Source organism: Zosterops lateralis (assembly GCF_965231275.1).
Source record: "Zosterops lateralis genome assembly, chromosome: 17".
NCBI classification, from domain to species: Eukaryota; Metazoa; Chordata; class Aves; order Passeriformes; family Zosteropidae; genus Zosterops; species Zosterops lateralis.
Window position 1 is genome coordinate 2,384,634 of NC_139777.1, and position 17,041 is coordinate 2,401,674.

The following is a 17,041-nucleotide window of genomic DNA, read 5'->3' on the forward strand; positions in this document are numbered from 1 at the left end:
GTTCCCCTCGGCACCGGCCGCCCCTCACAGCCGCTCCTTCCCCTCAGCCCCCCGCCGCCCCTCAGGACCGTTCCTTCCCTTCAGACCCCGCCATCCCTCAGGGCCGCCCCTTCCCCTCAGCCCCCGCCGTCCCTCAGGGCCGCTCCTTCCCCGGGCACCGGCCGCCCCTCACAGCCGTTCCTTCCCCTCAGCCCCCGCCGCCCCTCAGGGCCCCTCGCTCCCCTCAGCGCCGCCTGGGGCAGGGAAAAGTGTCCGGACAAACACAAAGCCCCCTCGGCACAGCGCAAACGAGGCTTTATTGGGAAATTCGTATGAAAGAAGTGCAAAAATTTAATTTGTGCTGTTCTTATGGCACAGATGTTAAAAGATCATGGCAATATCCCCATTTTCACACTTATACAAAAATAATATAAAATGACCCCTGTCAACCTATAAATAAGGTTCTACAACATCAGGGAGTGGTGTGTGTGTGTCCTTACAGCCAAACAGAAACAGGGATCGAGGCCAATTCTTTATTCCATGTGCAAATTCCTCACTAGAGAAGAAAAAAAGAGTTATATTTCCAATCCTGCCTTCTTCCATAACATTAAATATAAATATCAGTGTGGCTTCCAAAAGGTTAAAGTAGTAATTCCAGGCAGAACCCAGAATGAACAGGTAACGTTTCCAGTGCAATTTTAAATATGGCCAAAAAAGAGGACATTGCATTGGTGTGTATAAATTTACACTTTATAATCATCCTGGAATACAGACTGAAAACAGACATTGCTTCTATTGCATTGTTGAATGGTTCCCAAAGTGCACAAGATGCAGCTGGGTTAAGTATTTGATTAGTAGTGAATGTTTAATATAATGAAAAGTCTTTCAGATAACTTAAAAGTAACCATTCAAGAAAATAAAGAGACTCAAAAAAAAAAAAAAAAAAAGCCTACATGGGTTTCAGGACAAGCAGTAACAACTTTTTTCCTTTTTTTTTAAAGAATAAAATTAATTTACATTAGTTTATCAAGAAAAAAATGTACATTTTATATCTATATATTTTACAAGATGCTCCAGATCTGCTATGTCTTTCTATGGGAGGTATGTTTTGCAGAATTGTTTGGCTGCATTATAAGGCAATCAGTGAAAACCACTTTGTTCCACAAGAAACCATTCACAGGCAAGATCCAAGCACGCAGTTATTTGCAGACAATTCCAAACATTTCTGCTGACAGCAGCCAAATTATAACGCACCATCTTTATTAAAATGTAAAGAAATGTGCTTAAAAGAGAAAGGCGTAAACTTGTATCCTCCACCGGAGTAGAATTTGTTCTGAAATTCCACCCTGAAACGAGACAAAAAAGCAGAATTTGTACACGAATCCAAAATCAGTTGACAAGAGACAGAACTGTGCAACCCAAAAAGCTGAACAAAACCAACTCCAATGCTCTCACTGGTTTTCTGTGCAGCTATTTAACCTTCCCATTGCAGTCCCAGGGTAATTTTATGTTTCTCAGGAGACCCACACACACTAAACCAGGCTGTAATGGCTCATTTCTTACTTCTGGCTTACTCATTTGTTTCTGAGTTGAGTTGTAGTCAATTGTTTTGCAGACATGCAATATCACGAGGACAATCTGTCATGTATGTAGCTCCACCTCCTGTCTTTGGACACTATGGCTTTATTTAAATTGTAAATTACATCAGATTTCAAACTAAACATGCTCTGAATCCACTCCAAAGTGCAGAGCTTGTGATAGCAAGACTAAGAAAGGATTAAAATACTTAAGGGTTGGCAGCCCCACTCACTAATATAAATCTTCTGTTGAACCAAATAAATGGACTGAAGCCATATAGTGAGATAACCAGACTGAAATTAAAAATACTTATAAAAGTTACTAATATTCCATATTATGAAAAGCTGCAATACTACAAAATTTTGTGAATGTGGTTGGAGTTAAAATGCATCATAAGCCAATATAATATTTGAATCTACTGACAATATTCCAGAAGAACAATCAAATTAAACAAGCCATTTATTTAATATAACTAAATAAATGTATTTCAGTAGCAACAAGGCTGTTGAATTTTACACTCTCCCTTTTTAATAAGACATCTAAAATTTTTGCCATAAAAATTCCCCTTAAACAAGCCAGTATATGCTGAAGTGGTATATATAAAAAACCCCCAAACATACCAGTGAAGTCGTATTGCATGGAGAAAAGCAGAAAGCCCCTCCATGACCAGCAGAATAAAAACTGTCAGCACAGCAAAGAATGCCAGAACAGGGATTAGCAGCAAGACACCGTATTTTGTATCCACACGGAGACCCACCCTCATCACCATCTGCCACAGAACTTCTGATAACTCTAGTAAAAACCAGAAAGTTGCCATAATTAATGTTGGATCAGGTACTGATCACCTGCTGAACATGCGAACTATAAGAAATCTCTCCCCCCAGAGAGCTGCCCCCAGCCCCTCAAGTGTTTAAAGATACACTTCAGGGTCAAAATCAGATCTACTGAGAGCAGTATTTTACATAAAGTCACAGTTTTAGTTTGGAGGCTCCCATAGATCATGATTAGTTGAAAGAAGATTTTTTTTTAAATAAAGAAAAAGTGTATTTCATAGTAGTATCACTTGAACAGGCCAGCCTCCTTCTAACAGCATTAAAAATACAGATGTAAGAAAAAAAAAACCCAAAAATATGCAAAAAACCCATCCCCACTTACGTGCATGAGCAAGACTTAATGCCCAGAGTCTCAGGTATGAGGCTGTGTTGGAGATGCATCCCAGACAGTATTCAATGGTATGAATTGCTTGATTCATAAAAACATCTGCAAAGTTCAGCTAAAAGATAAAAATACATTTCTATTAATTTTAACAACATAGGGAGCAAAACATGGGAGAACAAAAACATTCATCCGCAAATCCTTATTGCATGGAAGAATTCTATTGAAGGGTAATAATTGATTTTATATCAAGTAAAAAAAGTGTGCCATGTTGAAGATCCTTATTACAGAGATAACATTAAAAAAGCCATCAGATGCTACAGCTTTCCAGTATTACCTTGTTGATAGATAAAAACAAATGCAATTTATGTTTACCACAAGGAATATTATCTAATACGTGAAAACTTTAAGTACTATAACCAGCCATGGTTTTAATTCCCATTCTACTGAGGTTCTAAGTTTACAATATCAATTTTTTCATCTTTAAAAGCAGGGGTAATTATCAGCAATGCTACTGATAGACAGATAACCACAAACATAAATACTTGTTACTAACAGAGAGTTTCAAAACTAATATTACTGAAAATTTCAACACTTTGAACATTGTATTTCAACACTTACTTTGTATAATACATTTTATTTGAGCAAATAATTCTTGTATTTTCTATACACAAGAAACAAGAGTCTAGTACCCCAGTGAGACAAGAACTATACATATTCTGCACATTAGGAAACTGAAGCAGCTCTTTGTCTTTCATTTCACATGGAATCAGTGGAATCTGCCCAGACCTTTAAAAATTTGCCCAAACTAAACAGCAGCAGTGGGTGGGGACTAGGAATGCTGCCCATGTCCCCCAGCCCCCAATAGCAATAATCCTCATCACAAGATGTAATTTACGGACATAGAAAGACTTTTGTCCAGATGAAAAGCCAAGATTAATTAACAGGAAGCTGGGCAGTCACCACCTTTCCTCAAGTTTAACCATAAAACCAGACAAAACCCAGGATTTTTATCCCACTCTTCAATATAAGAAAACCTGTACTCCTAGATACAGTGTCTTAATTGCAAACAAAACACTCTTTCTGTTCTCTACTACAAATAAGTTGTGGTTTACTGTAACAGTCTGAAAATACCAAAAAATAATGACAAAATAGCAACAAATAACTGTAGGTAAACTACATTTCAGCACCAAGGTCTTTGAAAAGGCTCAGCTGAGTTTCTTCAAAACTTCTCAGCACATCTATTGCTTGCCGACTTCTAATTTGCTTTTAAGAACACACAAACCAGAGATAAAGTAAAATTATTACCTCCTCTGCATCCCCCTCTCTGTGCCCGCTGTCTGCATGACTGACGCCTTCCTCGAGATCGTGACACGACAGGAGACAAAGCTCTTCCTCGCTTTCTTTTCGGATAAGCTTGTAGCCACTCTACAAAATGGGAATGTATTGTCTCTTCAAGCAGGCTGTCACTGTCATTTCTTAAAATTTACTTAAAAGTAGTCACAGGCAAAGGCAAAAAGATTTAGAGGAACAAAGTACTATTATGTGTTTCAGTCCAAAACTTCACAAACTGAGCAGAAACTGGTAAGACGAGGAGTAATGGGTTCAAACTGAAATTCTTTCCTATGAGGGTGGTGAGGCCCTGGCACTGTTTGCCCAAAGAAGCTGTGGTTATCCCATTCCTTGAGTGTTCAAATCCAGGCTGGAAAGGCTTGGAGCAATCTGGGATAGTGGGAGGTGAGCTTTAAGTTCCCTTCAAACCCAACCCATTCTATGAAATACCCAGTAAGGACATACTCTGTGCAATAAAACAGCCCTGAGGAAATGTGTGAATGCCTTTCAGTACTTACCCTGTACATCCTTATGCCTCGGCCTCCGCTGTGCAGCCAGTATAAATAAAGTGGTTTACCAAGCAGCATTACAGGAACACAAAGAAAAGCAACACTAAGTAAAAACTTCTGCAGAGGAATCTGTTGAGGAGGGGAGGAAAATTGGATTAGATCACAAAAACCAGAGCAGGAAAAGCCATCCCCTTTTCCTCTAAAGCATATCTGCACTGGGAACACAGAATTCCCAAAAGCTTGGACCAGCATTACTCACCTGGCCACTGAAGAAGCTCTTTGTTTCACCACTGGGAAATAGGAACATGTTGATAAATTGTATCAGAATACTGGGGGCAGTTGTGGAGTCCTCTGCAGAGTATGCCAACCATTTAAAGAAGATCATGAACACCAGGTAGCCAAATATGCACAACATGAATAAAAGTTCAGGAATAAAAACCAAATAAATATTATGGGTCTTCTTGAAATGCCTGAAAGGTAAAAATGGGGAAAAAATAAAAGCAAGTTTTACTGACACAGCCCAAATATTATTTCAATAAAACAAATTACTTTTATACAGCAAGACTGAGATAACAACCCAGAGCTGATTTCCTTTTAGTCAGTGAAATTTTATCAGGTATTTCAGTGGAAATAAAAACTGTAAGAGGCAGGTATCTTTATTTACCAACAAGTGAAATAAAATCTTGTATTAATTTGTTTTGAGACTTTTTGCTATAATACTGAACCTTCATCTTACATATGTGAAGGAAGACCTCTCCATTATTGTCTTTTTTTAAGAACAATTTTTCACAATTACTCTTATTCTGTACTCAAAAAAATAATTCCAGTTTCTCTTACAAGATTAACTGTTATAATTCCAGACTTGACAAAAAATACAATGTTGGTATTATTTTAACTTCTTGTACTTACAAGTGGTTAAACAGCCCCAACACAACTCCAAATGTCATGTGAGTCACTCCAAAGATCACAGACATTTTCATTTTGAATGAATTTAAAAAAGTGAGACGGTTGCTTGCCAAATTCCATATCTGAAGAAGAAAACACCAATTCAGCATTGAAGAACACCATAACAGCAGGAATAAACCAGTATCCTTTTTCTACAGAGGACTAGAATTCTACCTCAAATGGAGGTCACAACAGAAATTTGTATTTTGTAAAAATAGTTCAATCTTTGACTTGTCAGAAGAAAAGGTCTTGTTGAACAGAGAATGCAAACAGAAATGTATCTTTTTCTTAGTCAGATTTATCTTACTTATACACATACCAAAATCTAATGGACAAACACTGATCATCACAAGTGGATAATTCAAAAGAATGAAACTGACCGGATCGATTCCAAAGGGATAAACTCCATTGTAGACACCAGACACATTTGGATCCAGTGCTAAATATCGATTAGATTTCAGATCCTCGAGGCTGCAGAGAAAGAAAAACGCACTCAGATTTGACACTTTAAACGTAATGACAACATATCTTCAGTTCTGCAGGACACTGCTCCTGCTGTCCTTTCCCTAACCCACTCACAGTCACGCTTTGAAGGATTTTTTAGCATAAAAGTCCTGACTAATACAAACAACAGCAAAATAAAACACTAAAACCTCATAATCTGGGCTTAATTCACATTCACTATCTTTCAAAACAAAGTTTATGGATTTTATTCTACATTCCCCTAGAACTCAAAGTTTTAAAATAAAAGTTCACAGTCTGCTTTTACATAAGACTCACTGTCAAGCACCCAAAGAATAATTGCTACCTTTTCTCCCTTTTGCATTTGGGGAAGTTTCTACTTTATTTTCATATAGATTTTCAGTATCACAGCACACACATCCTGTTCAAATTTTAACTAAAACCAGTGGTCTTGACTATTTAAAGCCACATCCTGTTTTCTAAGGCACCACGAGACCCAAGCTGTGAACACTTAAATACCAAAGGGTGATAACACCTCAAATCAATGAGGTTATCCCATTCTGAGAAAAAGTAGATTTGACAATTCACATAGACTGGGTTTTTTTCCTTTTTTTTTTTTTTTAACTATCAAGAAAAGCTGTGCAGAGACTAATGATTGTCAGGTAATTAATTTACTTCATTAATAGTTAATTTCTTTCAGTAGAGGCTAATGCTGCTCAGCTGCTCATTCCAGAAGCATGACCTAGGACAAATAAATCCAAAACTAGACCTGTGATTTTTATTTCTCTGCAAATCTTTATATAGACATACACACACACACCTGGAAAATATAAACTAAAATATTAATGTAAAGACAAACCATAAGAGGATAGTTAAAACACATGAACAAAAGGATTAAACTGCTGCAGGAAATACATCTCTGGTTTAATGGTATAGCAAACATGCTGCTCACCTCCAAACCTTCTGTTCAAACATTGCTGAAACATTCCATCCAGATCCAAATATATTTATTGACTTTGAAAAACAGTCATTATAGATCAATCCAGTGTATATAGAAAATAGCCCCATTAACAGGATCACGTATCGGCCTTCAAATAACATCTTCATTATCTGTCAGTATTGGGGGAAAAGGAAAAAATAGAGAATATATCTGTTATGTGAGCAAAGGTTAGCTAGACATGTCTAAGAGAATCATATTTTTGGACACATAAAGACTCTAAAAAGTAAAATTTATTTGTGAACAGTTGTAAAGGAGTATGAGCTCCCATGACACACAGTGAGACTTTTATCACCATTGTCCTTATATTAAGGAAGGGTCTTTTAAGCCATTTCCTTCCTGGGACAAATTACAAGAAATGACACATTTGCAGGCATTCTAAATTGAACATAATTCTAATGAGAGATGCAGGTGTTCCTGCATTCCAACTCATGTGATTAAAAAATTAAAGGGAAATTTAATAAAGATCAAGCTGCAATTCTTTTTATAAACAGTCAAAGGTGGGATTTGAAAAATCTTTTTCTCCTCACGTTGTCACTGTAATGACATTTTGTAAACCACATCACTGAGTAGCCTTGGTATAAGGAAAGATAACCTTAAAGGTAGCAATTAATTTTTCCTAAGTCTTTCATTACAACTCTATTATTTCTGCTCTTTCAAGGAAAGTGAATAGTTTAAAATATTAATCTCAAGGACTATGGGGGCTTTAAACACAGAAAATCCTAAAATGAAAAAACCTTAATTAAATACCCACACAAAACCCGGTACTTTTCAGAAACACAGTGACTATTCAAATGATCTGGCTGGATGGGAAGTCAATAATTTGTAATTCCTCTTACCTCATCCTGTGCTCTTTTTAACCTGGGGTGGTTTTCATACAGTATTGTCAAGAGTGCAAATATGAACATGAGCAGCCCGTGCCCGAAGTCTCCAAACATAACCGCGAACAAGAAGGGGAAAGTGATGATGGTGTAGAGAGCTGCAAGGGCAACACAGCAGATTTCAGGCACAGCGCAACAGATGATGCTCTGTCTGCATTATCCCCAAGCAATCCCATGCTCAAATCTCTCAAAGTTTTTAAGTTTGAAAGACATTTTATCCCCTACTCATAGGGTACTCATAGACCTTTCCCCCAACGCTGTAAATTTAATTCAGTTTAAAGCCTGTTTATTGTGTGGCAATGATAATTTCACAGTTGAGCAGTAGCTGACAGTTCTGAGGGTAATAATAATATGAGCCAAGGAAATAAAACCCAACCAAACAGTTCTTCCTTAGTGGGTATTTCAGGTCTGTATTATAAGGTACATTCTCCTGTGCAAAATGACCCAGCCAAAAAGTATATATTAAAGTGGGCTAAACAATAAGCTGAATTTTTACACTTCAGAAAGACCAATTACTATTACCAGTTTTCTTTTTTTTTTTTCCCTAAATATCTTCCTTACCCAAAGTTAAACATATAAAAGAAAAATTATACAGCTATTACCACTACCTTTCATGCTAAAATAACTCAGTAAAAAATCCCAGTGCTGCTTGGAGCACTGTTTGTGCTTTTGATGAAATTTTAAAACAGCTACTAACAAGTGGTATAATTAGCACCATTTGACCTTTGCCAGTGTCCAATTTAGTGAGGTTATCAGGGCAATCAGCAATGACAGCACAGCTCACAGCTCAGGTTTCAGAAGGACCAACCTGGATTAACTTCCCCATAGCTTCCAACTCCATAAGCATCAACGATGTTCTGGAACCCTGAGGTGAATTTATTGGTACGTATCAAAGTCGGAGGAGGTTGTGTTGTTGGGATGGTATTCATGAATGAGGAAATGGTAGCTCCACTCTTCCTCTAATTACAGACAGAAGATATATTTGTGTAAGATCTCTGTTAATCTAATCAAAGTGAAAACATTTGCACTATCAGCGGTTTCACTGATCCAAAAATACCATTAAATTAAGCCCCAAGTTTAACATTTATCCCTTGTACCCCCTCTAAAAACAGATTATGTATTCTAATTCTTACTTTTTATCAAGTATCAGACAAGACTTATCAGTCACAATATTATAAAACAAAGAGTTGTTATCACAAATTTTCTCTCATAAAACAAAAACTAATGCAAGGTAATTGGCACCTTCTGCATGAATGCAAATGGCATTGTGGGCCCAGCTGGACTCAGGTCCAATACAAAAGTTATTCAAGAAAAAAAAACAAAACACTACGCACAACAGTAAATAAAGACTCTGCTTATGAAAAAATTGTTTTATACAGAAACCCAGATCTGTCTGTGCTTACTTTAAGTCTATTGTTAATAACTACTTTCTTTCCTTATGTGTATAGTTAGTTCAAGGTAAAAGTTTTAACATCAATGAACGTTCAGGTGACTTACTGAGCCTTCCTCCAATGCATGGCGCAAATTCTGGAGATCAGCCACTGGACACCAAACCTCAGCAATTAAACATTTATTTGTGACATCAAAACTGCACAGGTTAAGGACGTGGTAAATGGCTTTCATCTTCTTCACCTGGATAACCCAAGTGTAGATGGATTCTGATGCTTTGTACAAGACCTGGCGCAAGTATTCCTCAGTTTTATTCAGTACCTTTGTTTGAGAAAAAAAACAAAGATCTCACTGAGAATGTGACAGTGGTTGTGCTGATCACAGCAAGAGCACCTCTTACATATCCAGTGCTGGGCCATGTTTTCAAGAGGGCAAGCAAAACTCTGCTGAGGACAGAAGGCAATGCCACGTGCAGTGAGGTTTAACGAGACCAAGGACACAACTCACTGTCCCATCACCTCCAAAGCTGTATGTATGTTAGAAATTATACTTAACACTGTGATTCATCAAGTGATTACCTACAGTGCAACAGCTCCAGCAAAAGGAAATCTGCTCTTTACTCACAGTTTCAAGATCCTGAATACGAACGTTGAGTCCCTCAACCACGGCCTGGCGCTCCTCGGTGGTGTCGGGGTAGGGGTACACGTGGCAGCGATAGCTGCAGGGACACAGGGAGGTGTTAAATAGCCAAACTCCACCAAAACAACCACCCAACCCCCTGCCACAGCCCAATCTGCAACACAGCACTCAATAACCATGCAACAGATTCAACTCAGGGGCAGTATTTTGCCTGTACTTGCTAAATATGTAAGTCATTTCACTTGCAGTCTTTATTTGTAAGCTGCACAGTTATAGAGCTGGATGCAATAAGGGGAGGAACAAATTTAATATAAAAAACCTAGTCTAAAAATCAACACTTACTAAAAAAGGGTGCAGGGGAAAAAACAACTCGGAAAAAAATACCCCAGGTATAAAGGAATGTACACATATCAGATTTTCTTCTTACCAGTCACAAATCTTCTTAACTTTTTGGCCGATTTGTTCACCCCAATAGGACACTAAAAAAACAGCCCACTTTGTGGTTTCACCCTTAAGAAAACATAAAAAGTAAAGCTGATGAATTATGTTTTAACCAGCAATTCCACTGTGACATAATTATAGAGCTAAGTAACAAAGTTGAACTGGAAAAAGCTGTTAGTAGCATTAATCTGCCATCAGTTTAGTGAAGATCAAACAACAAAATTCAACTGTGTCAATATTGCTTTCATTTTTTTAAGTATCAGAGAAAGCCAGAAAAAGTTTTCAGGGAAAATCAGACATTATACTTTACTCTGTCAGAATTCTTAGTAAGAAAAAAGTATTTTAAAAAGGTAACAAATTAGAATTCAAGGGGGAAAAAAAGTGACAGATTAGGCTGCCATAACTGATTTACAAAAAACTTCACAGAAAACTAGCCGTACTTGACTCTTTCTTAACTACTGAATGAACAAGTGAAATGGCTATTAAAAGGCAATGCACTGTACAGACCTAGTTAATAAATATCCAAGCAGCCATTTCTGCCATGTATTTTGGCCAAGGTGGCCAATCATAAAGTCACCACTATTCCACAGTGAAGTTCTGCACTCCTCAAGCTGAACCACGACAAATTAACTGCCATTTTTACAACCTTGAATTTTAAAATCTTACAAATTCTAATATTTCAAAATAGTTTTTCCTCCAAGGACTCTGGGAAATCATTTCCATTTGCTGCAGACAGAGCTGAGCATCAATTCTTCCAAATCACATGAAAACAACAAATGAAATAAATTGATCATTACAATGTTTACTCACTGTATCTGGATCTTCCAGAGCCCTGTCCAACTCTGCATAGGTAAGAAAGGGATAGCCTTTACAGACTCTCCACAGCATTTTTTCAAATGCTTCAATCTTTGCTATGTGAACCAGCCCAGATATGAATCTAGGAAAAGGAAAAATTTGAAATATAAGATAAAATTTACAAGAAAAAAAAATTGGAAATTCAGAGTACATCACCACGATAATTTAGAATCTGCCATGGCTAGGGAAGGAAGCATCACCCTGAAGAGGAAGTAACTGGTACAGAAAATACCAGTTGGTATATAAACCTTTTATTTGCAAAATAAACAGACTACACCTGAGCACACAACTAGAGTTACTTTTCACTGGTTATTTCTGTGATAGTGAGATTATTTCTTTCTTCTTGGAAGGTACCCTCTCATAACAATGCCACAGACAGCAGCATCCATTCAGCATTTCAAAGGCAACACAATTACTGTTACATTTACAACTGACACTGCCAGGTGATTAAAACACTGTGTGCTTATCATAGAAAAAGAGTTTAAACAATAGAAGGAAGTACTGATTTAAAGATTTTCCTTCACACACGTCCTTGCTTTGATGCAAGTTTTGTGACAGCTTTTCTGGGTGCTGTCCTGTTTATCTCTTCAAATAATCTGAGTTTGTTATAAAGGTACATTAGGGCCAGGCTCCTGTCCTGTCTAAAACTGTTTGGCACACCTGAAATCACTGCAGGCCATCTTTTAAGAGAACAACCCATTCTTTACAGCCCCTCATCAAACACTTGTGAAGCAGCACATGCCATACCCACCCCAGAGAGGCGCTCAGTCTGTGCGTGCGGTTGTAATCCACCAGTGGCTCGTTTTCCACAGAGGGAAATTCTTCAAAATTTCCATGTAAATGAGATTCATACTAGCAAATGAAAAAAAAGAATATTCATTGCTTTTTTCAGAAAAAAAAAAAAAAAAAAAAAAAAAACAAAAACAAAAAAAACCACACCTCTCTCATTCCGTTATTATTCTAAAGAAAAAAGGTAATTAGGTAAATGGTTTAATTACAAATATAAAGCTCATTTCCGTGTTCAATTCAGGCAACAGAGATCCTGGATCTCAAGTGCACTGCTCTTAGCAGTCAGTGCTGCAAAGTTACACTGTAAATTTCTGAACACAATTTATGCACCAAAATAACACAATTACCTTCATTTTCAAACAATTTAACAGGGATAAATCACAAAAATGCCACAAGACAACAATCCCTGTCAAACACCCCAAGCAATACCTCAGGTGTTCTCCTGACAAAATTCTGTGTGATCTGTAACATGTACTTGTATTCTGTCAGTTCAAGCAGGTTTTTCCTCAATTTTTCTTTGTTTTTAGTTACTTCTCTCAATTCTGTCTCCAGCTTCTGCAGCTGCTCCTAAGGCACAGAGCAAAGAAAAGACACAGAATCAGTTACAGGAGTTCCGTTTTCAACACCTCATAATTTGACACAGTGATAGGAGTTTCCCATTTCTTAATTAACTAAAGCTCCATAAGTTTTATCCCTCAGTCTGCCAAAGATTAGTTTGTATTGAGTACACTTGATCCTCCACTGGCATCTGTTCAGCCTCCTGCCCTGCCCCTGATTTGTGTCAAAATAATGCAGACCTGGAAGTAGAACTGCAGACAGCACAGGATGGAAGATACCCATTTATTCTTTTAATATAATGACAACAAAACAGAATTCATAATTACATATATTCATAATTAGATCTATTCATGCTATTCATAATTAGATCTGTGTTTTACAAGCTTCTGCTTTGAATGCAACACCAGAAAAAGCATTCAGAGAAAACAACAGCATGTTTTGCTGAGTGACCAGCACCTGCAGAGCCTTGGGCAAGTAAAACTCCCACACACTTGGAAATTCTGGATGCACAAAGAGCCTTAGGGAAGTACCAAAGCAATAAATGAGGCTGAGGAACTGCATCTTCAGATAATCTGCCTGGAACAGTGTGATGTGCCAATCCATCAAAATATACCGGATGACTGCACATTCCCTGAGTTTGCTTTGACTCTTTCACAGGAATTTTGTCTTAATACCAAAACCTCACTGGCTTTGAAGTCACACTAGCAGCAAGGAATCAGACAAAAAGGAAAACAAATGCTTCTGCCCCCCCAGCACACCCTGATAACTTAAATCAAGATAGCAAGTCACTAAGCTTGAAATTAAATTCCAAGACTTCGGCATCTGTTTAGTGGAAGTTACCTGGATTTCTAAAATGTGTTTCAGCAAGGGAGCAGGAGGAGCAACATCTCCTTCAGGAAGTGGAATATCTGCTTTTTTAATTTCTTGTACTAAATACCCTGCAGTAAGAAGAAAAACAGAATCAGAAAGGAAACTGCATTGCCCACACTTCCTAGAGTGCTGCAGAGTTGACCTTCAGCTGTTCTTGATGATGCTAATCACACTGCAGCATCAAGCCCTGGCCATTTTATTCATTCCTTTTAGCAACAATGTACAAATAGAAGTCTTCAAAAAAGAACTTAAAGAGTGGTGGGGATAAAACACACAAACTATTCCTGCCCTGGAAATCTGCAGAAGCAAGCAAACTTCAGAGGTTTCTCTTTCCCAACAAGTATTTTCTAAGAGGCTTTTACCATTTCACAGAACCTCTTTTGTTGCTGCACTTTCTGCTAATGGTGCAACTGTGTCACTTTCTGCTAGAAACAAACCTGCTGCTCACTGACCCATATTTGGAATAAAAAGTGTTCCAACAAAGCAGCTTAAGCAACCTTGACAACAAATGCAACTCACACTGGGCAGGGGGAGCTGCCAAAATAGCTGCTGGCATGACCAGCACGTGGCCCTGAGGAGAGATTCCAATCAAAGGAATCTTTTAATTGTAACTTTTCCTCAGGATGCGCTGAAGACATCTGCATCTTGACTGGAATGCTCTGCAAACCCTTCTCTATTCATTAACTACCATGAGAACACAATTATTAATAACTTGAGGTATTGTTGAGGGTGCCTGGAAAATCAACAGTATTGAGCTACACAACATGAAAAAACAGGGAATATCTTACAGTAAACCTTCCCTTTTCCTGACACAGTTTTAAGCAGCAAACACTGAAACAGCCTCATCTATTTATCAGCAACATATTAACAACCGTTCTTTACCTCTGTGCTTAAAAAAAAAACCCCCAAATCTGTATTTAGTGTAAATAAATTTCACAGCTTACAAAACATGGGAAGGTTAAAAAAAAACCTGCAGCTGAAACCTTCCCAGTAGTGCCACTCTGGTAACGCCACAGGTGAGAAACAGCAGACATGAAAATAAAGCTCACCAAGAATTCTTTCCATTTCTTCACATTTCTTCACTTCATTCACATATTTTCTCTGAAACACGCTTACATTTGGGTTAAGCTGAAGGAGAAGGACAAAATGCTTATTAGGCATTTGGAATAGTAACCTCCCCTAAGAAACCACAGCTGTTCCTGCGACTTCCTGGAGACAATTTGCATGAGCTCTGTGCTCTAAGTGCTTTTCAGCTGAGAAGGCACAAAAACCTAAACAGATCACAAAGTCTTCAAACAGCAAAACTGGTTTTATTAAAGCAGAATTATCCATGCCATTGGCATTGGCTAATCTTGATCAAACAACAAAATAACAAGCTCTACTGGAGAAACCATCCCTAATCTTATTTCTACAGTTCTAAAATATTGCTTAATGATTTCAAATTAACCAACCATTTTTTACAAATTTGTTGCGATGCATTTCCAGTCTGTTTGCAATATTAAATTTTATGCACATCCCCATAATATGAACATGCAATATCTCTGACTGCTTATGCAGCTATTAAATCAGAAGCACTAATACATTATTTCTACAATAAAAAGTGTTAGCACTTTTACCTGATTAGTACCTTTAAAGGTACCTTAATCAGGTAACTAGAAGGACATCAAAATGTTAAACACACACTGATGTCATCAATCTTACAGACCTGCCTCCTCCTCCCTGCCATATTTACTAACTAGCTGTTAATTTAAATCTTCCCAGCTTTCCCTGCAAACGATTTTGCAAGCTACATTTCTAATGTACATTGGGAAGACATTCCAAAGTCTCAGCAAGCAAGCAAAGATCATATAATTATGATGAGACAACGCAGAGACGTGGCTAATTATTGCCCAACCCAACTTTATGTTAGGGAGGCAGGCAGAGAGTTTCCTCCAAGGCCAAGGGCCCCTCCAGGAACAGGAACCTGCGATCAATAAACCCGCAGAGCAAATGTTTCTGTGGGTCTGTCAGTGGGGTGGATGGATCAGGCTGAAGGCAGCGAGGCTGCAGGTGGGACAGGGGCTCTCCCTATGGAACCTCGCTGAAAATAACCCCAAGTTTAAGCGACTGCTGTGAGGAAGGTGGGATGCAGCCATCCCAAATCATTCCTCCCTGGAGTGCCGGGGCTCCCATCACTCATCCCACACACCCGGGCCCGCTCCGGTGTCGCCTCTCTGGGTGTCCCTGCCTTGGCCGGGGCTTGGACTGGATGATCTCCAGAGATCCCTAACAATTCTGCGATCCTGCTTTCAGGCCAATGCCACACAGGCACGGGCCGTACACCTGCCTGTGGGAGCCAGCCATAAAATCACCTTCCAGCGCCCCATCGCAGCCAAACCCACCCCACCTTCCCGCGGGCGGCCCGGGCCCGGCCTGGCCCTCACGCCGGGCCCCTCAGGGTCGGTACTCACGTCTCGGAACTCGGCCAGGCCGCGCTCGCCCACCTCGCTGAGGCACTCGTAGGCCGAGCCGCTCTGCAGGAAGAGCTGCGCCAGGCACACGGGCTCGCCGCGGAACAGCGCGCCCATAGCGGCGGCGGCGGCCCCAGGGGCTCCCGGAGCGGGGGCTCAGCGCGGCGGGCGGGCGGAGCGCGGCCCGGGGGCGGCCATGGCGGGGCGGGGCGGGGCGGGGCGGGCCCGGCTGCCGCTTCCGGGGCGGGGAACGGGCGGGGAACGCGGACACACAACCGGCGGCGGCACGGGCCGGACTCGGGGGCTGCGGGTGGAGCTACCGGGGATAGTTACCGGCCCTGGAAGCCGCTGAGAGGTTGCTCTATGAGAGGGGGAACGCAGGACTACGAGAACATAGTGGAATCGCAGGAAATACTGAGCCGCAAGGGATGAAAAGGATCACCGAGCCCAGCTCGTGGCCCTGCACGCCACCATCCTCCAGAGCCGCACCGTGTGGGCTTGGAATGGAGCTTAATAATAAATAACATCCAGTCCCAGCCCTTCCTGCCGTGTGCAGAGGCACCTCGCACTAGAGTAGGTTGGTCCACTTTGAACAGTGCCAGGTTTGGGACATCCACAGTCTCACTGGGAAACTTGTTCCAGTGTCTCGCCACCCCACAGCAAAAAATGTCTTCCTAATACCTCACCTCAATTTCCCTTTTTTCAATCTGTACCCATTGTTCCTTGTCCTGTTCTACAGTTCTTGATGAAAAGACCCTTTTCATACCCCTGTAGGTCCCTTCAGATGCGGGAAGGTTGCTGTGAGGTCTCCACACCACCTTTTCCCCAGGCTGAACATCCCCAGCTATACCCTGTCTTCATAGCAGAACTGCCCCAGTCCGTTCCTCAGCTTTGTGGCTCATCCAAACCACAAGAAAATGCCAAATTTTGCATCTCATCAGCTAAGGACAGTCAATTGATGTTTTCTGCACCCTGCACACAGACACAGCAGGTTGCCAATGCAAAGCATTAACTGGAAAAGGGAATTTCACATTAAGACGTGAGAACAGCTGGAGGGCTGTGACTTCTCAGAAGGGTGAGAAGTCTGCCCACTGCTCCAAAAATAGGTGGGCACAAGGGATTTACTGTCAAGAGGAGTTTGTACTCCAGGAGAGGAGAACCAGCTTGAGAGGACAACAGTCCTCTCCATGGATGACAATCCCAACCCTGCTG

At 40.0% G+C, this 17,041-nt stretch overlaps 1 protein-coding gene across 1 annotated transcript; it reads right to left on the minus strand.

The window, feature by feature from the left end:
- Positions 1-279: 279 nt before the first annotated feature.
- Positions 280-15,946, minus strand: ATP6V0A2 (ATPase H+ transporting V0 subunit a2; the record flags this gene model as incomplete). Its single annotated transcript, XM_083873679.1, has 20 exons — positions 280-1,325; positions 2,178-2,349; positions 2,713-2,830; positions 4,021-4,140; positions 4,563-4,682; positions 4,813-5,023; positions 5,463-5,581; positions 5,879-5,969; positions 6,913-7,070; positions 7,797-7,936; positions 8,647-8,797; positions 9,336-9,548; positions 9,852-9,945; positions 10,294-10,376; positions 11,118-11,244; positions 11,914-12,014; positions 12,381-12,518; positions 13,350-13,447; positions 14,429-14,507; positions 15,830-15,946. 20 exons carry the CDS (start codon positions 15,944-15,946, stop codon positions 1,223-1,225), a joined length of 2,553 nt encoding a protein of 850 aa, XP_083729805.1. The 3' UTR covers positions 280-1,222.
- Between the last annotated feature and the right edge of the window lie 1,095 nt (positions 15,947-17,041).